At 43.3% G+C, this 27,620-nt stretch overlaps 1 protein-coding gene across 1 annotated transcript in view; it reads right to left on the bottom strand.

Annotated features, from left to right (window-relative positions):
• The window catches only part of Sorcs3 (sortilin related VPS10 domain containing receptor 3), a 628,415-nt gene that overhangs the window by 412,827 nt on the left and 187,968 nt on the right, over positions 1–27,620 (bottom strand). Inside the window, exon 2 of the mRNA XM_038331480.1 lies at positions 21,241–21,308. Within this exon, the coding sequence (XP_038187408.1) occupies positions 21,241–21,308 (68 nt within the window). The remainder of the gene's footprint in view (positions 1–21,240; positions 21,309–27,620) is intronic.

The raw sequence follows: 27,620 nt of genomic DNA, 5'->3' as shown, positions 1-27,620 counted from the left end.
CCATGGAAATGTGAGCTAAGCCCTGGCATGCATGAGACTCCAATAAAGGAATTAGAACAAGCTAAGAAATTCTGGCAGAAACTGAAGCAAACACTCACAAAGCATTACTTATGTGATCCAGTGCTACTCCAAACACTCCATCCCCTGCATTCAGAGCATCCTTTTCACTGCCCAGACAGGTACTACCATCAAGCACATTCCAGTGATAAGAAAGTAAAGGGAAGAGCAGCTCTTCTGCTTAAAGCTGACAACTAGGAAGTGGCAGAGCTGGGATATGAACGCAGGTAATATGCACCACAGTGCATGCTTTTTACCTGAGAGTGACTCTCAAGAGTGTGCAAATAATACACAAGACTGGTGCAAAACACATATGCTTCTTTTCCAAGGTACCTCAGTGGCTGCTAAAAGACTGAGGGAGTTGAAACCTTTTCTAACTCTTTAGGAGAGTCAGAGACCACAGCATCTGCATGGCACTCCTGATAATGCCATAACAGTGACGCAAGGTGAAGAAGTCACAGGTGCAACTTAAGAAAACTGTCATTAAAAAAAAAACTGTCATTGACTTCTTGACCCTTCACATGAGCCAGTATATCAGGATCTGACATGAAGATCATATATCTCAGACTTCTAGGAATACCAGCAGCAACCTTCAACCAAAAAGGACTATCAAGAATAGGGTCAAATGCATGGATCCTAGAAGGAGTGGATTAAGCTCAAATTCTAACTATACAATGTCCTGACCAGGAAAATGGTGGGGGAAGTCCTTCTGTATATCTGTTGCTTTCACTGGTTAATAAAGAAGTTGCTTTTGGCCAATGGCTTATTAGAGTAAAGCCAGGCTGAAAGAGATATATAGAGAAAGTAGGCAGAGTCAGAGAGGAGCCTTGTAGCTGCCTGCCAGGAGACAGATGCCTACACCAGAGCCCACTGAAACTTTGTCGGTAGGCCACAACTTCATGATGATGCACAGATTAATGGAAATGGGTTAATTTAAGATATAAGAGTTAGGCAAAAATATGTTTAAGCTATTCACTAAACAGTATTGCAAATAATATGGTTTCTATGTGATTATTTCAGGTCTAAGCAGCTGGAAATGAATGAGAAGTCTCAGCCAACAATTGGTGCCCAATGTGGTCAACTAAATTCAATTAAAACCTGAGAGAGTTTGGAAAGAAATTCTAAAGGAAAAAAAGCACACACAAAACAAAGTTTAATGCAGCTTCTTGCTCTGTTTGCTGGTGGCAGGCAGAAATGCAGCTCCTTTAAGAGGTTTCCCAATTCAGTTTTAGCAACAACAAAAAAAATTTACAGCTTCTTTAAAAACAGCAACTTCCTGGTTCGCCAGCATGAACAGCACTGACTCTTTCTGGAGGTCTGGCTATCGAGTATTTAAATGGGGTCTGTGAACAACGTGTTACAAATTGCTTAGTGGTAACACAGATCCACTGCGACATGACCCTGGATTTGGGGTGGAAAAAAATGGCTTTCAGAGATAATAACCATGCCTCTGCCATGTTGGACTAGGCAGAGCCAACAGGCCAGGCCACAGAGTTGGTCCTAGTCATGCCTACTTAGCATTAAAAAAATTTTAAAAAGGCACTTCTGGTCAAAAGATAATTACAGATACACAATAAAGACAGATTCAAATAAAAAAAAAGACCTCCGAATGGGTCACAATATTAGATAAACGTACACAGGCTTGAGAGAGATCAAAATATATAGACAGTTATTTAAAAAGTAAATGGTCTTAAAAAATAAGATAAAGTCTTTAAAGAGATGGAATACAGACAGGCATAGATTTAAAAAAAAGCTACATAAAGATGGAATATACAAAGACAGTCTGGATTGTGTATACTATTATGTTTTCTTGAAATTATTTGACTGTGAAGGAGATACATACAGGGAAACATTTCATTGTATGAGCTGCTAAACTAAACTATCACATATATTTTAAAGGTATCTTGACTTCAAAATACCTTGGGTCTAAGAATTTGCTGCTTTAGAAAAAAGGTTCTGTTTTTGTTTCCACGGAAGATGAGAACCTGTGGATTCCTTCCAGACTAATGTGGTTTGATGGAACAAGATCCCCCCGTAAAGTCACAATGAACAACCCCCCAAAATTACTTTGCCCAACAAAAAGCAGAAAGCAGTTTTAGAGAACTACACCCAAATTCCCAAATATTGTTTATAAATGTTTGTTTATATTTAAAGGGGGATATTTTATGGAGATGGATACTTTGCATTGGTATGGATCTTCGTTTATTGATACAAACATAAGGTCAATTTTTATATGCATATTTCTTATCTTGACTAAGGTATCTGGTTTGTGCAGCTCATTTTAAAATGTAATATATAATTTAAAAATACAGGTTAATATATAGTCATCTATAATAGTCAAGCTTGTAATCATGTTAGGTTTTTTAGATGTATAGAGATATATTTCAGTTAGATAGGTAGTCTTCAAATCTTTCAAAGGCCTTCAAATATTGCATTTAAAATGTTTTTTTAAACTTAGGACTTTTCATGAAAATATACACATCTGTTCCTAGCAGCACCTATCTACTTCAATAGGATGATGGGTATCAAAGAGGATCCTCATGAAGTCTATTAGCCATTTGGGGGGAAAAAAACTGTTCTTGCCTGAACTGCTTGACTAAACTTACAAGATCCAGAAAAATAACTGCTAAAGTTGCCTTAAAAAAGTGAGATGGTCCCTTCAGAGTACCTGTTTCATGAAAGAGTCTGCCAGACATTCTGCAGGACACAGAAGAAAGTGACTGACAAACTGCCAATATAAGCTGTCTTTGAAATTTCCTGCTTCATGGAAAAGTTTGCCAGACACTACAGGCCTGTAAGGCCAAAGATTGGATGCCCCAAAGTTACAGAAGAATTTTGGGTGACTGTCCAGCAGCGAGATGTCTATGCCAGTTCTAGAGTTTTGGAAGTTGCTTACAATGCACTTCCTGTTAACTTAGGTAATATTATATCCTTCTGGCATGTATATATTCCACAGTTTCTTCATCCATTCTTCCACTGAAGGGCATCTAGGTTGTTTCCAGGATCTGGCTATTACAAATAATGCTGCTATGAACATAGATGAGCAAATGCTTTTGTAGTATGATTGGGCATCTCTTGGGTAGATTCCCAATAGTGGAATTTCTGGGTCCTGGGGTAGGTTGATCCTGAATTTCCTGAGAAACCGCCACACTGCTTTCCAAAGTGGTTGCACAAGTGTGCATTCCCACCAGCAATGGATGAGTGTACCCCTTACCCCACAGCCTCTCCAGCAAAGGTTATTATTGGTGTTTTGCATTTTAGCCAATCTGACAGGTGTAAGATGATATCTCAAAGTTGTTTTGATTTGCATTTCCCTGATAACTAGGGAGGTTGAGCATGACCTTAAGTGTTTTTTGGCCATTTGAACTTCTTCTGTTGAGAATTCTCTGTTCAGTTCAGCGCCCCATAAAAAACAATGACATCTTGAATTTTGCAGGCAAATGGATGGAAATAGAAAACATTATTCTGAGTGATGTAACCCAGACCCATAAAGATGAACATGGGATGTACTCACTCATAATCGGTTTCTAGCCATAATTAAAGGACATCGAGCCTATAATTTGGGATCCTTGAGAAGATAATAAGAAGGTGAACCCCCCAAAAAAGATATAGTAATCCTCCTGGGTATTGGAAGTAGACATGATCGCCAGGCAAAAATTGGGAACTTGAGGGTTGGGCGAGACGGGGCCAAGGGAAGATGGGGAGAGAAAAGAGTGAAGGGGAGAATGGGGGGAGCTCGGAGGAATGGGATGCTTGGGATACAGGAAGGGTGGATATGGGAGCAGGGAAGCATATATCTTAATTTAGGGAGCCACCTGAGGGTTGTCAAGAGACTTGACCCTAGAGGGGTTCCCAGGTTTCCAGGGAGACGCCCCCAGTTAGTTCCTTGGGCAGCTGAGGAGAGGGAGCCTGAAAAAGCCAGTTCCTATAGCCATACTGATGAATTTCTTGCTTATCACCATAGAACCTCCACCTGGCGATAGATGAAGAAAATGACAGAGCCCCACATTGGAGCACCGGACTGAGCTCCCAAGGTCCTGATGAGGAGCAGAAGGAGAGAGAACATGAGAAAGAAAGTCAGGACCATGAGGGGTGCGTTCACCATGGAGACGGTGGGACAGAACTAACGGGAGATCACCAACTCCAGTTGGATTGGCACTGATGGAACATGAGACCAAACCAGACTCTCTGAATGTGGCCGACGGTGGAGGCTGACAGAGAAGCCAAGGACAAAGGCGCTGATCTTTGACTATTCTGCATGGACAAGCTCTGTGGGAGCCTTCTCAGCTTGGTTGATCACCTTCCTGGACCAGGGGGGAGTTGGGAGGACCTTGGTCTTAACATAGAGTAGGGAACCCCGATGGCTCCTTGGCCTGAAAAGGGAGGGAGGAAGGGTATGGGGGGAGGGGAGGGGAGGGAAGGGGAAGGAAGAGGGGAGGAGATGGAAATTTTTTAGATAAAAAAAAACAAACATAATACTGTACAATGCAAAAGAAGTGAAATATATCTTTTAACTGTCAAATCCTAAAAAAAAAAAAATATATCCTTCTGGAGTCTTTGATGGAGTTAAAGAATAGACAGTTATAATTATAGTTTTTCTTAATTATAATAAAAGATAAATTAGATATAAATATTGTAACTTTAATTCTTGCTTGATACCTGTTTTGTTATATGTAATTTTACTTTGTTAAAGTTAAAACCTTTCCTTTTATTTAAACAGAAAGGGGGAAATGGTGTGGGAAGTCCTTGCTTTTATTGGTTAATAAAGAAGCTCCTTTTGGCCAATGGCTAAACAGAGTAAAACAAGGCTGAAGGAGACATATAAAGAGCACTGGCAGAGTCAGAGAGAATTCATGTAGCTGCCCATCAGGAGACAAACGCCTTTTCCTGAGCCTCCCAAAACTTTGCCAGTAGGCCACAACTTTGTGGTGATGCACAGATTAATGGAAATGGTTTAATTTAAGATATAAGAGTTAGCCAAAAATATGCTTAAGCTATTGGTCAAACAGTATTGAAAATAATATAGTTTTCTGTGTTATTATTTTGGGTCTGAGCTGCTGGAAACAACAGCAGTCTCAGCCAACAGGAAAAACAGTTCAACTCTCCAGTGTTGAGATGGCTCCACCGCAAAAAGGGGTGGTACTAGTATTTTCCCCACTAGTTAAAGAAAAGGATCAACAAAGCACATGAATACCATTTTAGTAACCACATGGCACATAGTTATCCATAACTATGACAAGTATTATTATCATTATTGTTAATGATGACATCATTGTTTCTTCCTTTTTCAAAGTATATGGACCTGGACATGCTCAGTTGGCAGGAGGAATGCATATCCTCTGAATCTGGAAATCCATCCTTTCATATATAGTAATTGTATTAAGACTTTTGCCAATGAACCCACAAAACTTTGAGGTATACAGATTACCGTGAATTACGTAATAAACAATCACCTCCCACGTGTCTGCACACACTGCAGCTGCAGCAGTACTTCTCTCTGAATCTCAGAGTTTTGGCTTTTCTAGCCAAAAGATTTCCAAAATGTACCTTGCTCAAACCCAATCTGTCAGCATGTGCTGAGTCGTGAAGTTTCTCCTCCAGAAGCCTATCCTAAGGAAAGAATCCAAATGCAGAGAACAAAGATTTATGCACCTAGGCATGCATTAGAATACTCTTTAAATGGGGAAAAATGAAAGCAACCTAAATCTCCAAAAATAGAAGAATAAACAGTTAAGTAAATTATGGAAGAGCAATATAATACCTTATTCCACAAACATTAAATGTGTGTTTGGAAAACACTTTGAATAACAGAGAAAAATGCTTAGTCAAACTTTACATAAAGTAGGAGAGAAACTGGTTATACAAGATGATCATCAATTATGTGCAGGTGCATTGGTAAAAGTATATATAGTTCTGCTTATGCCAAAAATTCACTACAGTTTGAGCAGGATTTACACAGCAAGGATCCTTAAGGGCACTCTTCATTTATCAAGCTGTGGAAATTATTTCTATCAGTAGAATTATATGAAAATTTAAATACCACAAAAGGAAGAAAAAAGAGAGCTTAAGAAACTCATTGCTTCTTCCTACTTGAGAAAAACAAATCTTTTACAGCATTCTCAGTTCTCAGGACTGGCGGGAATTCAGGCATATGGATTCCCAGAAGATAAAAAGATGGACCACCAAAGCATCAGGATAAATCAGAATCAGGCCTGATTCAAGCCTGATATCTATCATCGCTGCCCCCATTCCCATCATCCCTGCCCATATCCCCACAGGAAGCGCACTTGAAGAAAGAAACGGACTAAGCTGAAGGACTCATGCTACTTCTGTACCCTCTGCATCCTGTGCTAAGAGAGACGCAGTATCCCCAGAGAACCCACACTCGATTCTTTCAGTCTTGATGTCTGACCTTTATCTAAGAACAGAAAGCCAATGAAGCCTGGTCTCCAGTGGCCTCTCACCAGGTAAGACTCATTAAGGCCAGTCAGCTTACCTAGGCTCAAGCATTTAGAATCTGCAATTATACCATGGACAGCAACAAGTTCTAGTGGAAAATGAAGTTTCAAGTTGCCCTCAAACAGAGAGCCTCAAACCTTATCTTCTTGCCTTCTCATTCCTTATGCATTGCATCAGATCACTGCACAAATAAATAAGCAAACTTGTAAAATGAATGATTCGATCAATGAATGAGGTAAGGACAGCACAGGTCTCAGAACTGTTCCCTCTAGCGGGCAACTCCTCCTTAAACCAAATCACTTGCCAAAGGCATTATCCTTTTTCTTCTTCCACTCTATCCACAGAAAAATGTCTAAACTCTTCAGTCAGGCACCGAAGTTTCCACAACGTGATTTTCACTTCCTGTCAATCTTCTATCGCGGTCACCTTTCCCAAAACTGCATCCGCATGTCAACTATACTGGCCTCTTGCTCGTTCCTTGAATGCTCTCTGGTCTTTCTCTCCTCCTGAATTTAACCTTGCATTTACCTAAAGTGTTCATCCTTCATGTCACCTGCCAAAGTCTGATTTCCCTTTCAATGCTCCCTCCACACGTGGCTCCTTGACTTATCATTCTCTGATCTCCCCAAGTTAGAACTAATTTATAGCATAATTATTTGGATGGAGAGATAGCTTGGCTGGAAAATGGCTTGGGACACCTGAGTTTGATCTCCAGAATCTACTTTAAAAGACATGGCCAGGTGGTGGAGTGCACACCTTTAATCCCAGCACTCAGAAGGAAGAACTCTATGAGTTCAAGGCCAGCCTGGTCTATAAGAGCTAGTTCCAGGACAACTGGGATGTTACACAGAGAAACCCTGTCTTGAAGAAACAAAAGTAAAATTAAAAGAAGACAAGAAAATGGTAGAACCCCACAGCTGTGGAAGTGAAGACAGGAGGATCCATGGGCTCATCAGCCAGTCAGCCTAGACTATTTGGTGAACTCCTAAGCAAAGAGAGAACAATCCTTTCTTCAGTAACAAGATGGGCAGTCCCTGAGTAATAACACTCAATGTTGAGCTCTGTTCTTCATGCTCATGTATCCACACCTATGTGAACCCACAGGTACATCCACCCATATACATGTACATGTACACACAAACATACACTTATTTCTTGAAGAATGGAATGTGTGAGCGCTCTCTCCTTTTCTCACATTCTCTTTCTTCCCCTTTCCAAACCCTGCTTTCAAATTCCTGACCACTTTCTCTACACTAAGCTTTAATCAGAGGACCTCAGACAATTTTTTCTTCATTTGTATAGTGTGTCTAAGTAAATGGGCTTAACAAATGTGTGGTGAAGTGGTGCATGTGATCTCCCAGGCTCAGCACTCACTCGGAGACATCACTCTGTCCCATGGTGAACTCAGAAAGCCCTTACCAAGTGCTGAATGTTGAGCAAACATTTAAAAGCAAATGCCAAATAAACTGAGGAAGATCACAGGACACAAAATCAACATGTAAAAACAATCACATTTATTTTTCTAGTGACTAGAAAGTCACTAAGAATAACTGTGTGGAAAAGGAAAAATCTGTTCACATGCGCACCCCACATGGGTCTCCAGGGATCCATGTTAACAGAGAAAAGTCCAACCCCAAGATGCTATATATTATCTTGTTCCACGTTCTACTTTTATGACCAGACCAGATCCAGACCAGAACAATGGTTTTTAGGGTTCAGTAATGAAAAACTGACTTCTCCAATCTATCCTCAGACCTCTATATAAACATGCACACAAACACACATGCATATGCACACACATGTTTTAATATGTACCACAAGAGAGAAACTTAGCGTGATGGAACTGTTTCATGTTTCATGTAAAGAGGTAGAGAAATACACCTATTCCTCTACACTTGTGCTCATATACATGTATGCATACACATGCACACACATGCAGAGAGAGAGAAAATATGTATGAGGTATGTGAAGTGGGAAACTAGACCTAAATAATATGTGATCGTCTACCCTCACCCATCCTAAGAGGCATGGTAGATCTGTGGATGATTAAGAAGAGTCATATCTCTGGATAAATACAAGGTAGAAGATGACTATCACGAGAAAGAAATACAAATTTGAATGATAAACCTGCCCCATCTTATCACCTTCATCTGTGATGGATTGTTCAGGTTTAGTTAGAACAGTGGTTCTCAACCTGTGGATCATGACCCTTTTGGGGATCAAATGACCCTTCTGCAGGGGTCATAGCAGATTCAGAACAGTAGCAAAATTACAGTTATGAAGTAGCAATGGAATAATTGTCTGGTTAGGGTCACCACAACAAGGCAGCAGCATCAAGAAGGCTGAGAACCACTGATTTAGAGGAACAGATGTAGAAATCCAGCACCAAGACTGGGAAAGCGCTCACTGGCTCCCTTAGTCAGCTTTCCATTCCTACAGTGAGCCGATTGACTTAGGAAGAGCAGGGCTTATTTAGCCCACGGTTTTAAGGTTTCACTACAGGACTAACTGGGCATATTGTTTTCAGGCTCCTGGCAAAAAGCAAGTGGTAAAGCAAAACCCTCATCTGCAGAGCAAAGGTGGGGGGCCGAGGAGGGGAGTGGGGACAGAGTTGTGGGCAGGAGGTGGTGGCTGTCCCACTGTGCCCTCGGGCATATAACCAGTGAGCTGAAGACCTGCCACTAGAGCCTACAGACCCTGCTTCTTCAGAGTTCCAACATCTCCTCAAAAGGCCCCAGACTAAAGTCCAAGACTTTAACCCCTTGACCCTTGGCAGTAGTATTAGCTAAAGTCAACCCATAGCTACGTGGGGGAAATAACAAAGAACAAATAGCACACATATGGAGTTGTACAGAGCTGAGAGCAGCTTCACCTGGCTCTCTCCAGTCATCAGATCCTCGGGATGAAACCCTTGCAAGGCTGTTTGGGTGGGAAGCCCCCAACATATTCCCAAACCCTAAAGAACTGACAGTCTTGGACAGCAGTGGTATCACTGAAGAGACAAGTCTTTTAAATTTTGTATATTCTAAGCCACTTCTATACAAGAATCCAGGAGACAATATGGATTTTCTCTGGAGGCCTGTGTCCGGATAAATTCTCAAAACTCTCAGTGTAGTGTTTCCCATTTTGCTATTGGGAGATGGACAAGAGAGTTGGGGGGGAGTGGATATTCTCACCCCCTAGACAGCTTTGACTACTTAGCCCAGATGGTCCCTTCAGGTCTCTATGCATGCATGTAAAATGTAGAAGGCAAGTGTCACCTGGTGTCACTTCAGAAGAGAGTAGAGCCAGGCACTCAGCAGTTGTGGCACCTAGAGAAACCGAAACTGTCATTTGTGAGTTTTTATATCTTCCTCCAAATGTTGAGCTGTCTTTGACCCCTTCCAACCAATACAGTATCTAACTTAAGTTAGGGGCGATGTTTTTCTGCTTGTAACCAGAAAGCCTGTTATGAAACGAAAGCCTTTTCCACGTCACCTGATGCCCCATGGAGACTAGACTCCAGCTGCCAGCTTACCCTCGTGAGGTTTACCTCCAAGTGGAAGTCAGAGCCCGTGACCAGCCTCTTGCGTCAGCGCTCTCCAAGATCAATGTTAATTGCCCAATCAGACGAGCCTGATGCTGACAGAATGGGAGCTAATTAGGAAGTGCCAGGGCCCATTGCAGTTATTAATGGCTGTCATTTACAATGACGAAGGTGCAACTGTGAGCTGCTGCAAGCCTCTTTCTTGTCACCCTGAGCGAGCCATAGTGAGGATGGGCACAGGGAAGCTGATGAGCTGCATGAGCCAGGGGAAGGATGCTCCAGAAAAGTCCTCATGAATCTTCTAGAAGCCAGGATGGCCAGGCAGGCTCTTAGGTCGGTGACTAATTAAGAAGAAAGCTCTTTGAAACTGTGGGTTCCTAGACCTTGGCCCCAGAAATTGATTCAGTGCATTTGGAAAAAGGCCCAGAAAACTGACTTTTCTTAAATTTCCCAGGTGATTCTCGTGATTCACCTAAAGTGAAAATCATTCAGACAAATATCCAAGTAAACCAGTTTTTAGTCCCCAAAGAATCCCTTATCCAACAATCTCTTACAAAACACAACATCAAGCAGGAAAGGTCGGGCATGATGGCTAACACAACAGCAAAAGGAAGCCACCACTGAGAATTGAAAGACTTGGGTTTGGGTGGCAGATCTGAAATCACTGACCGTCAACCTCCTTATGGCCTTAGTGTAGCCATCTATGAAATGGAGTATTCAATTACATGGATCTCACATTTCTCCCACAAATGTGAGAAGAGCCATGCATCCATGTGTGCGGCAACCACAGATTTTCAAATTTGAGGGATCCATTCGAAAGGAGAACATTTTTTCCTGTCTTTAATTCTTTTTTTCCTCATTTTTTATTAAAAATTTCAATCTCCTCCCCTCCTCCTCCCCCTTCCCTCCCCTTCCTTCCACCCATACCTCCACTCCCTCCCTCTCCAGGCCAAAGAGCCATCAGGGTTCCCTTCACTATGTTAAGTCCAAGGTCCTTCCAACTCCCCCAGGTCCAGAAGGTGAGCAACCAAACTAACATACTCATGAATATCTTGCATATCACCATAGAACCTTCACCTGGCGATGGATGGAGATAGAGACAGAGCCCCACATTGGAGCACCAGACTGAGCTCCCAAGGGCCTGATGAGGAGCAAAAGAAGGGAGATCATGAGCAAGGAAGTCAGGACCATGAGGGGTGCGTTCACCCATTGAGACGGTGGGACAGAATTAACGGGAGATCACCAAGTCCAGTTGGAATGGGACTGATGGAACATGTGAAAAAGGAGAACATTTTAAAATATGATTGTATTGCATTTTAAGACTTAGCTTTAGCTTGAACTTGGACGTTATGCTTGGAAGAAGCAGAAAGATATGAAATGCTTCCCTTGAAAGCTTAGCGATTCCTATAAAAAAAAATCTCACTGGCATGTGACAGAGTGGGGACCTTCTCATCAATTTAGTGTGTCTGGGGCAGTGATCTGTATGGTGGAGCTGCCAGAAGCCTTTTAATGGCACAAAATGTCAATGTCCAATAAAGTAATTGGCCACCAAACGACGGAAAGTTAACAATGAAAGCTTGACTAATCTTTATAGTCGTTATATATAAGCAGGAATGGTGTGTGTAAAGTCTACACTCCTATAAATTTGAAAATAGATAAGCTCTCTGAAAATTGAACTTTTTCCCCATTTTTGGCTTCAAACCACTTTCCAAGAGCCCACCTATCATAGCTTTACACATGTGGACATCTGGCAGGGACATACATGAAAGCCTACCTTAGAGACTAGGGAGAGGTATCCATTTATAAATATTGTTTTAGAAGGGACTGTCTGGTCTGTTCACTTATTAACTTCATTAGAAGGCTAATGAATCTACTGCTGAGAAAATGAGGGAGCTCTGGCTGGGGAAAGTGATAACAACTCCACACCCCTTCTCAAATGCTGGGCTTATTTGTGGTCGTGATAAACCGGCACTGTACTCAGGGGAAGGGAAGACAGCATAAAATAACAATCAACAGACTCTGGCCATACGTTCTTTTAGCCAAGGGGCAAAGATCAAGATTTATGCATGCCAGGGTCCTGCCCAATGGAAGAAAACAGACCAGGCCATTAAAAGGTGCTTTTTTCTCATAATAAATGGAATAACATTAAACCCATAAACCAGATCTGCCTTCTCGGTGTTCTTGGGTGTCAATTCCCCAGTAAAGTAAAATGTCTGATGATCTAAGACTCAGAATGAGCTTCTCTGTTCTGCAGTTTAGAGCAAACACTTCCATGCATTGAATGGTGGCCTCTTTGTTTAATGAATCCAAGCTAAGCAGTTTGGATAAGTGTTCTGGCTAGTGCTTGCCAACTGGATATGGCCCATGAGTGAGCAGGGTGTGTTAGGCTGTTGACACACAGATTAAAACTTAACCACCAGGAGTCTTAAGGAGGGTGAGCGTGGCTGCACACTGGACTAATGTTGCTAGCTCAGGAAAGGATCTAATGAGCATCATAAAATTTGTTTGTGCCTAATGCTGGATAGCCCAAGATGCAGTGTCTGTAGACTTAGAGTTGAAAGAGACCACCCTTGCTTACGAGGAAACAGAAGAATGATGTGAGTACTGCCTAGAGGCTGAGACAGGCTTTGAACCCCCACTTCCTTAGAGCTCAGCAGCTCCCAACCTTACCTGGAGATCAGAATGAATGAGGGGAACTTTACATTACAAATGTCAGAGCATAAGTCACGCTTGCAAAACTGGAATCCCATGAATGGTCCAGGAGCCTTCATTTTCTAAACATGTTCTACACATTAGAGAATAGTGCATGGTCCCTCTCTGCCTCCCGCATTACTTACATGGGGAGTAGCAAATCACTTCAGTAAATGTAACTTCCCCAAAAAGTTGCATCAAATAAATAAATAAATAAATAAATCCCTAAAAGAGATTTTTTGAGGGAACAGGAAATTATTCCTTGCATCTTACACCCAAGACCATCACGATCACTGTCATCACCATCATCACGAATGCTACCGCCATCGGCCATATCCAAATCAAGAAATACAGCGGCCTTTACTGCTTGTCCAAAACAGTCAAGTACCTAAAGAAGGCTCAGAAAATCTCTTTCAAGTGATCCTCTCTCTATCAGTGCATCATTTCCAGGCATTATGTCTCTGGGAGTCTGAAGCTTTTCTCTTAAAGATAGCAGCACAATTGCCATCTGGACCTTAGAGGAAGCTTCTGGGCTTAGAGCATATGAACAAATAATAACCATGTCATCAGGTATTGATCTGATTGCCAGAGTTTTACATTAAGTCCATCTATGTATTAACTTCAAGTTCTACATTAAGTTTCAAGTAGTTCTAGAAAAAGCTATGGGAAATAAAGTCCTTCCTCTGCAGGTTTCCATCCAAGGTTTAACCCAACCACAGAACAAAAATAACTAACAAAATCTATGTATAAGTTGAGTAAGTATCAAGCCTGTTATTGCCATTATTTCCTAGATTATAAAACATAACCCTTGTTATAGTATTTATTTATTTCTATAGCATTTATATTATGTGAGGTATTATAAGCTACCTAAAGATATTTTAAAATATATACAAGAATTGCATAAGCTAATGGCAAATAGCTAGCTATTGGCCTGCTGCTGTTTTCTATGTATATTTTACAAAAGTAATCTAAGAATCCCCAAATTTTGTATCCATTGAAAATTCTGGTTCTGCTCCTCTACTGACAAAAAGGAATGGATTTTTTTTTTCTCTAGAGATGTTCAATCCCTACTGGACCAATAAGTTTAAATTTTATTCAACATGAAAATAGTTCCCGTGAATGTGGGAAACAGGAAAATAGTTCCAGTGAATGTGGAAGCTTCTAGCGGGGAGTGCAAAGCCCTTCTACACAGCTGGGGAGAATGCAAACTGGTGCAGCCGCTGTGGAAGTCAGTCTGGAAGTCCCTCGAACACACTAATGCAGAACTACAATGTAACTCTACCAAACACTTCTGGGCACATACCTGAAGGACCGTAAGTCGACATACTACAGAGATACTACACATGCATGTTTGCCGCTCTTCTTGACAGCTAAGAGAAAGAACCAGTCTAGATATTGTAACAGATACTATGAATGAATTTAAAATGTGGGATATGTTCATATTGGAATTATAGTCAGCCATAAAGTAATCTGACATCATGACATTTGCAGGAAAATTGATGAAGATCATTATGACAAATGAAATAAGCCAAACACATAAAGACCAATACTGCCTCTTTTTTTCCTATGTGAATCCAGACTTAAATGTGTATGTATGTATATATGTGTATATATGTGTGGGGGGTGGATGTGGGGATATCCATGTAGGTCAAGAAGGTAGAAAGGGGACTATGAGATGGAGGGAGAAATCTCCGTGGGACGAGAAGGTAAAGAAACACAATGATCATAAAATAAGAATAGAGGTGGATTTGCAGGAAGGAAGGGGACCAGAAAAGACAAGGAAAGCAGGGACGAACAGAACTAAGTCTGTGCCATAGATGCCAGTTCCATAATGGAAGGCATCTCTGTGTATACTAACTTAAAATTTTAAGAGGCTGGAGAGATGGCTCCGTAAAATAAAATAATAGAATAGAATTAAAGATCCTCAGGACACATATGTGAAAGTCTGCCATAGAGGTGTGGGCCTATCATTGCAGGACAGAAGTAGTCATATCTCAGGCCCTCACTGCCTAGCCAGTCTTGCCCAAAAGCAAGTTCTAGATTCAGTAAGGGATTGTTGTCTCAAAAACTAAGGTGCAAAAACAAAGAAGACACTATAACATCAACTTCTAGTCTCCATAGGAGTCTGCAGGGGTGAGCACACCCACCCACATACATATGTCCATATATGAATATATACGCACATCACACAAACACATAAATACACTTTTTAATTAAATATAGCAATATATATATATTTAATTATATATGTCATCCAATCACTTCTCCAATCCATCCCTATAACTGTTCTACATTATGTGGAAAGGGCTGGGTAAAACTTGTGTTTCTAGAGCAGAGCCACTCACTGAGGAAGGCGCTATATGTCATGTATGCACACATATCCTTGCACCTACCTGCTTCCGTTTCCTATGTACAAGTATGGTATCATTTAACCAAACTAAACATTCCTTGAGGATAGAAAACATAGCATCTGATTTGCATCTCCCAGTGATGTGCTTGGGGCTGCTTACACAGTGGATGATCAATTAGTACCTGTTCAGTTGAATGGTCTGTGACCCATTCAGGATGTTTCTTCAAATTCATCACCACTGCAAGCAAACAGGAGACGGTCCCAATTCTATAGAGAGGATTTTACATCCTTCCCACATCAGCCTCATCTTTGGAAGCTCACATGTGAAGAGCCTAACGAATAGGGCAGAAAGCTTTTAATTAACAGTCAAGAGAAAAAAATATGTCATTCCAATCTTCAGTTTTGTTTCCATTAATTCACCAAGATTCAGCAGGAATTCCACTAAGGAATTGGGGTGAGCATTTGTAGAAGGAGGGAAGCATATAAATAAATCATGAGTGTCATTAAAATTTGTAAACTAATAACTTCTGGGAAGCCTTAGCAATTATCGTCAGGGTTTTCTTGGCAAACAGAAAATTAATAAATCCAAAAGGTCTCCATTTTATATTTAAAAAGCAGCATCCCTGAGAAAGGTCACTGACAGAACAATTAGAGAGGAAATAAATGGTTCAGACAACTGCTTGGGAAGCAGATGAAAGCCACAGATACCCAAGAGGCAAGAGGATAAGACAACTCAATACAAAGAAAGGGGTAGCGAGGAGGCGCTGCAGTGAGGTTTGGCTAGAGGCTCCTGGAAGCTCCATTTGGATAGCTAAGCCTTTGTGAGATGCAATTTAAATATTTATGTACACCTAAGGCACATGTTCGTTAGCAGAGAAGCTCATAGTCTGAGGACAAATCATCAGTGAAATTTAAGGATGCAAAGCTGACCATGAGCAGAGAAGGAACGCCCAACCCAGGGTTGGAAGGGTCTTCAGTAGGATGTGCTTGATAACCAGCCTTCTCCATAAGCATTCTAACCAGGAACCCTCATTGCTCTGGGTACCCATAAGGCACATCCAGAAAGAAAACCTGGAGCCTAGTAGCTTTTCTATGAAGATAATATCTCCCATTCATCAAGGTGGTAGTGGAAATAAAGAAAGAGAAAAGAAAGAGGAATATCAAATGTCCACCAAATGTCTTTTTGGGATATTTACTTATTTATTCTTGGCTCTTTTATGCCTAGATAACTACAAATTCATGTAAACTCTCTGAGTACCCATAACCCAATAACCAGAAGAAAGCTTCTACAGAAAAATCACAATTGTGAGAAAAACAGGAATAATACAGTTGTCTCTAGTGGAAGTTTCACTTAGGTCAAAAATATTGAAGTGGAAATGCCATACCATAGAACAGGGAAGCACCTAATCTCAGTGTCCTAACCCAGATTTTTCGGGGGGGGGGGGGCACTGTGTCCTCAAAAAGCCAATCTGATTCATCAATTCTTTTCATTTGAACTCTAATATGTGCTGTGTCCTTTGACTGAGATCATCAGACGCTTCCATTAAATGGCAACTTTACACAGCCACCCTCGTGTTAGTGCAGAAAAGCTACGGCCACCTCCAGCTTAACAAGACCTAAGAACTGCAGAAGGAATACCACAAGGACACGGGAACAGATGTCAATGTGATGCTTTCAATCTCTTTGTTTATTTAGAAGTAGAGGGCCTCTGAATTATTAACCCAGTGGGGGCAAACAATCCCATCGCAGTGAAGTCTGGCAGGAGGGTGTCATCTTGTCAAGACAGATGCTGCTTTGGTGCTTTCCTGTCGCACAGAAAATCACCAAATTCGGTTTCAGCATGGTTAAGCACAGTAAGCCAAAGCAGGAGGCTGAAAGGGTACATGGGTAATTTAGTTTCTTTTTCCCTTTCCACTCTGTTAGGGAGGTAAATCAGAGCACTCTAGGCTCAAACTGTAAAGTCTATCATCGTTATCAATACAGGAAAAGAAAATGAGAGATAAGCTTAGAGACGAATGGAGAAGACAGCAGAGTTAGAAGCCTCCCAGTGGCCCCAGCAAACGCGCCTGCAGAAGCCTACACAATTTAGGAGAGGTGTCTTTTCATTCACATTCTAGTGCTGAACTTCCAAGGTGAGTTTTATCAACATGCGAAAGTCCTGAAACCTAACACAAAAATACATCCTTATCTGACATTTATCCACTGGCAAAAGCTCATAAATCTCTATAAGTCCTCAAAATGTCACACCATATGGAATATGATTTCTGTTAACTACACCGGAGGAACCAAAGCGGGACTGTGCCTCTTCAGTCAACTCCCTGGGTCCCCATGCCCTCCCATCTGCCTCTTTGCCTCTTCTTTGGCTCCTGCCTCACCTATAGAACAGCCCAGAGAAGCTGGCCCATAAAAAAATTATCTTCAACAAGGTAGTCATCGATATTCTGATTCCTCGCAGAGAGCCCAAGGGACAACAATCAGGGTCATGCTCCTCTCTCCTTAGTTCCTGCCTTCCTCCTCAGTTACTACTAATTACTAGAGGATACTGAACGTACATGCCCCTTGATGGCCTAGGAGTTCCCTCACAAGCTCCTACAGCAATGGATCCCTAAATGAAAAGCCAATAATGAGATGAAAACCCTATACAAACACACAGGGTTCTAATAATCATGAATAATTACAACAAAGTTAAGTGCTTCCTACACCAGTTACTGTCCTAAGTGGTTTTTGCATTTATCAGTTAATCCTTACAAGTCGCTCACTAATTCATTCATTGAGCAAACATATTAAGCACCTCATGAGTGCCAGATTCTCCTCTAGGTGCTGGGGGCACAGCACTAACTGAAAATGAAAAAAAATAAACAGCCTTTCTCTCTCTAAAGCTTAGACATTAGTGGTTGTCTGTAGGCAATAAATAAATCAATAAGTAAATATTTAACATGCCAAATAGTGATTAAGTACTGGGAAGGAGAAGGTCGGGCAGGCAATGAAATGGGAAATTCTAGGGAAAGGACTCACAGATGAGGGGACCTGGAAGCAGAGATGAAATGGAAGGAGGGGCTCCCTGACCCTTGGGATTCTAAACCAGAAAGGAGTTGAGCATAGACACTCCAGGGAACTGCGTGGTGCTTGTGACTGGGGAACCACAAGCATACCAAGTTCACACGTGTGTTCTGTACTGTCCTCAGCTCCTATGAGGGGGAAACTGGGTCTCAGCGGTTGGGGTGGTATTGAATGATGGACTATGACAACTCATGTACCCCATCCTGATCCTTACACTCTACCAAAAGACTGCGTTTTACAGAAGAATCTTTGTTAGTGCCACTATATATCTTGAAATAAAATGACCCTGGATTATCCAAGTGAGGGCCTTTTCTAACCACAAAGCCAAGGTCAGGGGTAGGAAGGGGGCACTGATACAGGAGAATATCCGGTGAAGATAAAGGCAAGATGGGAGAAACACAATCATGAGGTCCGGGAGCAGCTTCCAAACATGGATAGAGGTGAAATTTTACTCCCTAAAGCCTCCAGGGTGAAGTGAAGACCTAACACTACCCTGAATTCAGGCTTCCAAACTACAAAACGGAGAGAGTAAGTGTCTCCTGCTCTAAGCCATCCACGCAGGGTCACTTGTTGTGACAGCTGCAGGAAACTAAGACACAGAGGCTAAGTAAAGTGTCCAAAGGTGAGTTCCAGGGTTCTCTCGGCACACAAACCCACACTTAAACTCCAGCAGTCGGATGGCAGCGTGCCTGGAGTGACTTGCTTGTATATTGCATCCACTGAAGAGCTGAGCAGCTCCCACCTCAGGGAAGACTTGAAGGCTTCAGAGGCTGTGTCATTAAGCAACTGGGCCACGTTCTCTGGATTTGCCTGGCCCATCCTTGGAACTAGCCAAACCTTTTCTAAAACACAAACTGTCAGGCACAGGTGTTCCTAAACATAAGGCCAGGATTTACTGGTTGCTTTCGTGATTGGACCAAACCGACTACACAGGAGTGAGGCTTATGGTATCATGCAACATCTCTTTTTGGGGGCTTTAGGAAGAGCTTCAATTCTCAGGCAATACTGCGTGAGTGGAATCTGCCCAGCTCTCATCTGCTGGAGGTGGGGAGAGCTTATACCTCCACCGACTTTTACTGAACAGTAAAATAGGTACGAGACCACCTATACAAAAGGATGCAGACCTCCACTATCTGATAAGTTAGCCCCCAAACTTTAATTTAGCTGACACCCTTTTCAGTGAGATCCACTCTGACTAGCCCTCAACAAGCAGGCAGGCCAGATAATGAAGCATCTCATACTCCAGGCTCCTTGAAACAAGATCCAGGAAACCCTCAGGTCACGGCGGTGGGTGGTGCTACAACCAGGTAAGTGGCCTTTAGTGGAAGTATCCTCCCCAGTGTGGATGTGTGGTAGAGAAAACGAAAGGAAACGCACCAGCCCACCAGCCTGCAGCAGTAAGCGCTAGCACAAGGTACCAAGCCGCAGCTGCTGGTGACACTTGCTATTGCCCAGTATCAGCACATGCCAGTGTGCTTGTGAGTGTGCAAGGTGTGGAACTCGAAGGCCTAAGAGTTTGCATGCCAAGCTTTCATCTTTGGACCACCAGCACACAAATAATGACCAGCTTGGCCTTAGTTTAGCCACTTTATTTCAACTAGCTCTTATAACTTAAATGAACCTGTCTCTTTTAATCCACATTTTGCCACACGGCTTGGTTACTCTGTTCTGTACCATATCTCTGAATTCTTCAGTCTCTGGTGAAATCTGCATACCTAGATTCCTCCTCCTCTTCCTCTCTCTCCCCCCAGAAATCCCACCTATCCTCTCCTGCCTTGCTATTGGCCATTCAACTCTTTATTTAACCAATAGGAAGGTACCTTAGGCAGAGACACATCTTTGCTGTGTCCACAAATATTCTGCAACAGGTTTGCACACAGGTGTTCCCCGTCCAGAAGAACTCCCAGCATCACAGCTAAATCAGAGCTCTCTTTTCCAAGTTGACCCTTCTCCACCATGACCCTTGTACCCCAAGACTGTCATCAAGATGCCTTCCTACCCTCCAAGGTACAAGAAGTACAGTGCAGCCAATTCACAGAAGTTTCTGGGGCCTAATAGTTTAACTCCTTTTAAAATAAAAATAAACAAATAAACTTTTGAAGCTGAAAAAATACGTTTTCAAATACGTTGCTGAGATATTGTCCTTTTTGCCCATTATAATATGTAGTGAGGAGCTGACGGGCTGCGTTCCCGCTGCCCGGCTCCCGGCCACCGGCTAGCTTATACCTCGAAATAACATCACACAAATTGTATTCTTTTAAATACTGCCTGGCCCATTATTTCCAGCCTCTTACTCACATCTTGACTAACTCATATCTAATAATCTTTGTAACACCACAAATGGTGTCTTACAGGCAAAGATTCAGCATGTCTGACCTGGTGGCTGGCTCCATCGCATCTCTCTCTCTTAGGAGAAGTATGGCAATCTGCCTCAGAGAGGAGAGGCGTAGCATCTGACTGAGCCATCTACCTCACTTCCTTCTTCCTGTTCTGTCTACTCCACCCACCTAAGGGCCAGTCTATCAGATGGGCCAGGCAGTTTCTTTATTAATTATCCAATGAAATCATCAGATAGAAGACACACCTACATCAATAATATTTCATTATATAATACAAAATAAAATCATCATAATTCTATGGGAAAAAAAGGGTTCACAAAGGCAAAATCGAGTAGGCACCATAAAAAACACCATGCAGCTATCACTCTGTTCTGTCTACATAATCAAGGCTCCTTGAAAACTGCAGCATCTTCCAAGTACCAGTGATGCCCCTGGACCAGATCTGTACCCAGAGCAACAACCGCTTGCTCCAGCAGCAGTCCCATAACCAAGAGCCTCTGCTTATTAAGGAATCCTCCTCCTCCATCTCCAACCAGCCCCTAGCAGACCCTGCCGGCCTGCAGAAGCAACAAAGTCCCAAGGCAGATGGACAACAGGCAAGTCCTAAGGAGCGTCAGGCCCTCTTCCCACACACAGCTTTCCGCTCCTGAGGTATAATTCCTCTATTCCCTCTGAAACATGCTTCTCGGTTGTCTGGCTTACATTTTCTCCCCAGCCAAACCATGCAGGACAGCTTTAAGATGGTCTAATCCACTTACCTCCACAGGGAACTCTCAGTCACACTCCCCAGGTTGAAGTCATAGAGCTTCGTCAGGATCAGTATAACCTGCAAGGGGTAGGGGCGAGGGCGGAGAAGAGGGACAAAGGGGGAAAAGGAAGCTGACTTTAGTTTGTGCGGCAGTATACATGGCGACTAGTATCACCCTCTGGGAGGGCTTAGTATTTATCCGCTGAGTTTGAGGAGTATTATAGGATCAAGCAAGGGGGAAGGAATTATTAATGCGGTGCACCCCAGTAACTGGTAGCATTTATTTTAATCCTGGCAGTGCCTTGCATCTGAAATAAAGCACGCCAACAGGAATGCCAACAGGAATTAATTGGGCACTAACAGTGGTCTCTCCACATCGGTCCTTCTGCAAGGTCAAGCCCACGCCAGTTGGCATGGTTCACTACCAAGGCCACCCAGATCAGAGACACTCCCTGCCACCTTGTATCTGATCTCAAGATGACTCTGATGTACAGAACGGGATCTAAAAGAACTAAGAGGGAACTGGGTTGACTCTTTCCATCTACAGAAGGAGTTCAAAGAGATTTTGTGTTTTCATCAGACACAAATACCTGAATGGCAGCAGGCTCCGTCCCTAGTGTCCCGCTACCGCCTGCCGCCACTGATCGTGTGGCAACTGCCCCCATGTCAGAGTAAGCAGGTCAGGGGATTTTGCCAGACTCTGCGACTGTCATCCTGACTCCAGCTGAAGTTAGGAGACCGCGAGCTAGAGTCGTGTGAGTTGTGATTAGTGCATGACCAGAACTGGCTCTGGGCTTCCTGATCTGTCCCTGTGCCCTCTCCGTGTCTCCAGCTGAGAAGCTGAGTCTCAGACAGCCCCATGCCTGCCCCGCCATGTATCTGGGGAGCAGCTTGAACACAGCCTTCTGGCCACAAGGGTGCCAAGTGCACCGACTTTACCACATGCAGCAGCATGCAGGTGGGCGATACACATAGCCAGTTGTGTATAATTGTGCTTATCTAAATTTAATACACATCTCATTTCACTTTTCTCTTCTCCTTCCCATTCCACGGTTTAACTCCCTCCAACTCATTTGCACAGCAGCCATTAAACTCTCTCGGAGATAATTAATTTCTTCTTCCGGGATGGGGCTTTCCCATTCTAGGTATCCGTTTAAGATTAAAGAAAAATAATCAGCCATTATATTGAACATTTTATGGCATTTATCTCACAACAAAGTGCTCGCCTGGAGATTTATTCTCATCCAGCACTCCATGAGGTCAATCAGCCCTATCTCCGTTTCTTCTATGTAAAGTAGAAAGAAATTAAAGGAGTGAGACCACGGTCTATGGTAGGCTAAAAGGAGTCCATGCAAGGTTGACTTGGGACATCCAATTTCTCTGTGGAGCTATCGCTGGAGGCCGAGGGATTCTCACAGGTGATGTTCTGTTGTGGAAGAAGCAGGGATGTGTAAAACCGGAAACTCTCCCGAGCCACCTGATGCATTACTGTACCACAAGAGCAAGGGGCATGCAACCTACACTCAGTGACAATACATGTACTCCAGGGCCACTCGGTGACCCTGGTCCTTCTCACTCATAGCTAGTTTCTTCTTTGTTAAATCCCTAGATTAAGGAAGCATCAGGATTTAACCCTTTTCTCTCCAATCGATGTGCTGCAGTGAGCCAGAGAATTTCTTTCTGTTGAACACACACACACACACACACACACACACACACACCAGCATCTTCCGTCCTTTCTGTTAACCTTCTTTTACCCATGCAGACATCCTCAAAGCCACGATGGAAAAGCGTGAACAGCTGTGGGCACTGGTGACATAGTCTGGAAGCAGAATTCCCCAGTGTAACCGGGGATGAGTCAGAGCGGCCATGTTGAGGTCTGCAGGAAGAAGCAGATCACCTCACTTTCCTACACCATCATGGCCAGACAAGCGGCCCTTCCTCCAGAGACAGGGGCACTGTTGACTGAAGGTGCTGCAAAGGGCACTGCACCCTGCTTGCCAGGTCTATATCCCCACAAGGCTACTTCTGTCAATGACTAAGTGCAGTACGGACACCACACATACTCCTTTCTCAGTGACATGGGACTCCTCTGACTAGTGACACTCATTTGGCAGGCCCCTAAAAGGCTCTGGACTTTACTCAGAACTGCATGGTAGCCCCAGCTAGCCTTGCCTGTGCTGTCCTGACCTGTCTATTCCCTGTGAGGAATAGATAATGCTGCACGATCCAGGAGTCACCACCGCGTCTCTCCCAGAACTAGTCCGCTTTTGTCCACAGGCATTTTCCCTAATGAGTTCCTCTCATCAGATCTCAGCTTTGGGTCTGCTTACTGGAGGGTCCCAACTAACACATCCTGTCACCATTTTATGTCCCCTTCTCTTGTGGGTGATTTCTACTTGTCCTCTTAGCTTATCTACTTCCTTGATTAGAATCCTTTACTGACCCTGTCTATAAAAGCAGGAAACCCAGACCCTTGACACTGGCATTTTGAGGTTCTCCACGGTGTACCCCACACATGCTCTCATTTTATAGTTTTCCAAACTCTGTCCTCTGCTCTCCTCTGTCTAGTCTGCCTGAGGTCTTGCAGCTTGGTCAGCCATACTCCCATCTCAGCTTTCTCGGTCCCTTTCTCGCCTCCCTGACTACGCTCTCATTGCTCTGAACCTTTATGTCTGTTGCTCTGGAAACAGACCAGAGCCAGCTTCCTTAACTAGCCTCTAAGGCTAGTCTATTAGTTTTCTCTCCTCTGACGTTTTTGTTTCCAAGTGAGTCATGTTATTTTCCGGTTAACATGATCTCACCAGTTCTTGGGTATTACATGAGTTGCCCTCTCAGATAGATAGACCATGAACAAGTTGAAGGTGGATGCTTGATTCCTGTATCCTCTTCAGAACCAGGCTCAGCACCTGAAGCTTCTTATTCAGTAAGAGCTGCTGAGCCAACAACAAATATTGATGTTTTGGTGGAAATTCAGACTTCAGCCAGGAATGGTGTTCAACCTACCCAAAGGACATGAAGTGGGGGATACTTTACAATAACTGGACTTGACTGAGTGCTCCAAGGTGCTCTTTGCATTCCATACGTAATACTGAAGCCAAAGGTCATGTATGGTGCAAGTGGAGCTTGGTAAATACATATTTGTTGGATCCACTGCCAGAAAGTTTGATACAGTAGAACCTAGGCAGTGTCCAGAGAGCTCCCTGGGACATCCAGAGGTTCAAACTCTGAGGAAGACTCTATTGCACACAAGCCTTCTCTCAGCTCTGTGCTGTGATACTGCCACCCATTCTACCACAGCTGGACCCTGATCTGGGCATGCACGCTTTCTTTTAACTTGGATGGATGTAACTTAGTAGTTCAAGCAGGGACTAGTCACACCAGTGTCCTCCAGTGAAAAGTCAAAACATGAGATCAAGGGTGAGAAGCTTCCTTCTTTCCCCTGGAGTCCAGCACAGATGAACACCAACAAAGCTATGGAGAGAGGACGATGGTGGAACCTTCAGGCTTATTAACATCTGCACTGAGAAAGCAAAATTAAGAGCAAAAGGAACAGACCTTCACATCCCTGGCATCTCTTATCACTCAGAGCCTTGCAAGCAGCCTCTGGGAAAGAGAAAATGGCCAGGGAAGGACTGAGCATCAACACAGCAAACCACCTAACAGGTCAGACTGCTGAGCAAGCACTCAGACCACAGAGAAAGAGCGATGTGTGCCTGGAAACACGCAGGATTCATGCACCCAATGGACTACAGATCCACAGCAATGCCTCGAGGGATTGCTCTAGAGGAATGGCCACTGTGGTTAAAGACAAGTAGGGAAAAGCAGGGATCAAGTATTAAATGAATTTTACTACTCTGTGGTATTCTCAGCAAAGCTTTGTGGGCAGGGCAGGCATTCTATCTCTGTTTACAGGTAAAGAGACATCCAGAGTGGAACAAACAATTCCTGTCCCTCAGCTAGCCAGAGGCCTGGTCCCACCTGGCCTGAATCAGCCTTGCTAGCTCCGCTCAGACATCTTGTTCCTTCATGTGGTAAATGTTACAAGGCTAATGTACAAGGTTGGAGAGAGAGAGAGAGGGAGAGGGAGAGGGAGAGGGAGAGGGAGAGAGAGAGAGAGAGTGAGAGAGAGCAGATAAACATCCCTATACCCTCAGAGATTTATCACCCATTCTTGAACTCCATAAATTCCATAAATGTTTACTAAGCACCTTTTGGAAGAAATGTAAAGACACCAGTTACATTCTAGAAATCAAAGAGAACCAGAGTTCAAGGCCTGGGGGTAACAATATCTTTGGTTTTCTTTGCTCTTGGCATAAAAAACAAGAAACAGGTGTGTGCAGAGAACATAACTAGACAAACTGCTAGGAGACAAGGTTCCTTGCATACTTTGGCAAGTCAAGTAACTGGCTAAAATCCATGTAGGCCTCTAGACACCCGGATAAAAGAAAATAAACTGGAATAATTCATGAATAAATAGCACCTCTCCCTTCTCATAAACTGTATGCATCCGGATGCACACATAGAATATGAAGGAGACTCATGTGTATGTAAGTGTGTCTAAATATAGCAGAGACGTTCATATAGATGAAGACATTGGCACATATAAGCTCTCTCTAAAGTGGCACTTGACATCCCTAGACTATCATTCGATTCCTCTATTCCCTCACAGTTCTGTTAGGGTCAGCGTGACTTCAGTATATACGCATCTTCTCTATAAGACTGTGACCTTACAGAGGTCAAAAAAATCTCAGTTCACTCCATCTTGCACCCCCAGGACCAAGCACATAGTCTCACACATAGCATGTACCACGCAAGGTCCTTTTGCTAGATTAAAAATGATGACAATAAAAAAAGAGGTGAGATGATAAACATAGGAGAGAAGTATGGGAATAAGAGGAGGCGATTACATCCACAAAATGTAATTAGCAAAGCCTCCAAGGTTGGAAGGGCTATAAATGCCGGCCTTAATATACAATGAGAACCGGAATATATCTCGATGGCGTCTACTTGCTTTCTTGCTCGCCTACTTCAAGTCTCCCTTTTTAACCAATAACAGGGAAACAGAACAGAGAATGGGACAGAGGGAACCGTCCCAGAAGTGACAAACAGCTGAGAAAGAGGCAGACTTCACAGGCTGTGAAACAGAGGCCAAGCATGTTGGTGCTATGCGCAGGAGTCCTCCTCAGAGACTGAGGTCAGGCATGGAAGGCACTGGAAGATCAAGAAGAGAATATTCCTAACCCGCTGTGGCCCCTGTGAGTGAAGGAAAGTTTTATAAAAGGGGAAGGGTAGCTGACTACTGCATATAAAGTCCACTGCAATGAAGAAGCACACATGCACGGAAACCTGTCTGCTAAGAGAGAAACGAGGGGCATGTCTGCTCTTGGTACTCTCTTGGTTGCCCGTCCACATCTGCTCTCCTCATTTTCAGACTGCTCGTGTCTCCTGATGTTCCCAGATGCTCAAGCAAGCTGGATTCTTAGCACCAGCAACTAGTGTCCTTGTTTCTCATCCTTCCTTCATCTGTTCCTGCCCTCTGTCAGACTCTGTGTGAGAGAAAGTGATTAAGAAACAGTTCCTACCAGCGTGCAATTTAGAGCTTCCTTTATCTGCTGCCTTCCAGGATTCTCTGTGCTGGAACTAAGGAGCCCAGGCCCTATGCAAGGCTGCCAGAGGGGTTTGTAGTGATGGGGAAAGCCCCATCCCTTTCACATACCACACTCTGTATGAGAGAAAACACCCAGCTCAGAAACTGTAGCCTCTTTGCACCAAGAATCCTTTTCACCTTTTCCATGTGTAAACTTACTATATTCCTTTGTCCCATGCTCTGTCTATGGAAGGGGCTTGCATGCTGGCCTGAAGATGCCATTTGCTGGACAGACCAAAGGGTAATGACACACCTTATTTAGCGGGAGACAATTCAGATTCCAGAACCCTTAAACTCCTTCTTTAAACGATGCCCATTGCTCCGGAGACTGCTGGAAATAGAGGAGGCTGCAGATCAGAGCCATTGCTCTCACCTGGCCAATCCAGTGAGCTCAGCTGAGGAAGGCAGGCAGGAAGCCCCGGGGGATTCCTGTCCTCTGAAAGGATAATGCATAATCTGCAAATTCATAAATCACTAAGACATCCCTGCCTGTGAGCACAGTCGGTGGAGTGAGAACATTTAATGCCTGTAAAATTTTACTCGGAAGGAAAATTACTTTAGTTCATTAAACATTTCTGAAAGCTTGATTCCTTTATAACCAGGGGACGCCTGTCCTCTTCTTCCCCTCTCTCCCTCCCTCCCTCCCTCCCTTCCTTTATGCCTTTCTGTCTCTTCCCTTCCTTCTTGATCAGATGTAATAAGTGCACATCTTGATGGAACACAGCATGATTCTGAATGCT

This window comes from Arvicola amphibius, chromosome 1, assembly GCF_903992535.2.
Source record: "Arvicola amphibius chromosome 1, mArvAmp1.2, whole genome shotgun sequence".
NCBI classification, from domain to species: Eukaryota; Metazoa; Chordata; class Mammalia; order Rodentia; family Cricetidae; genus Arvicola; species Arvicola amphibius.
This window is presented reverse-complemented; position numbering and strand designations above follow the sequence as displayed.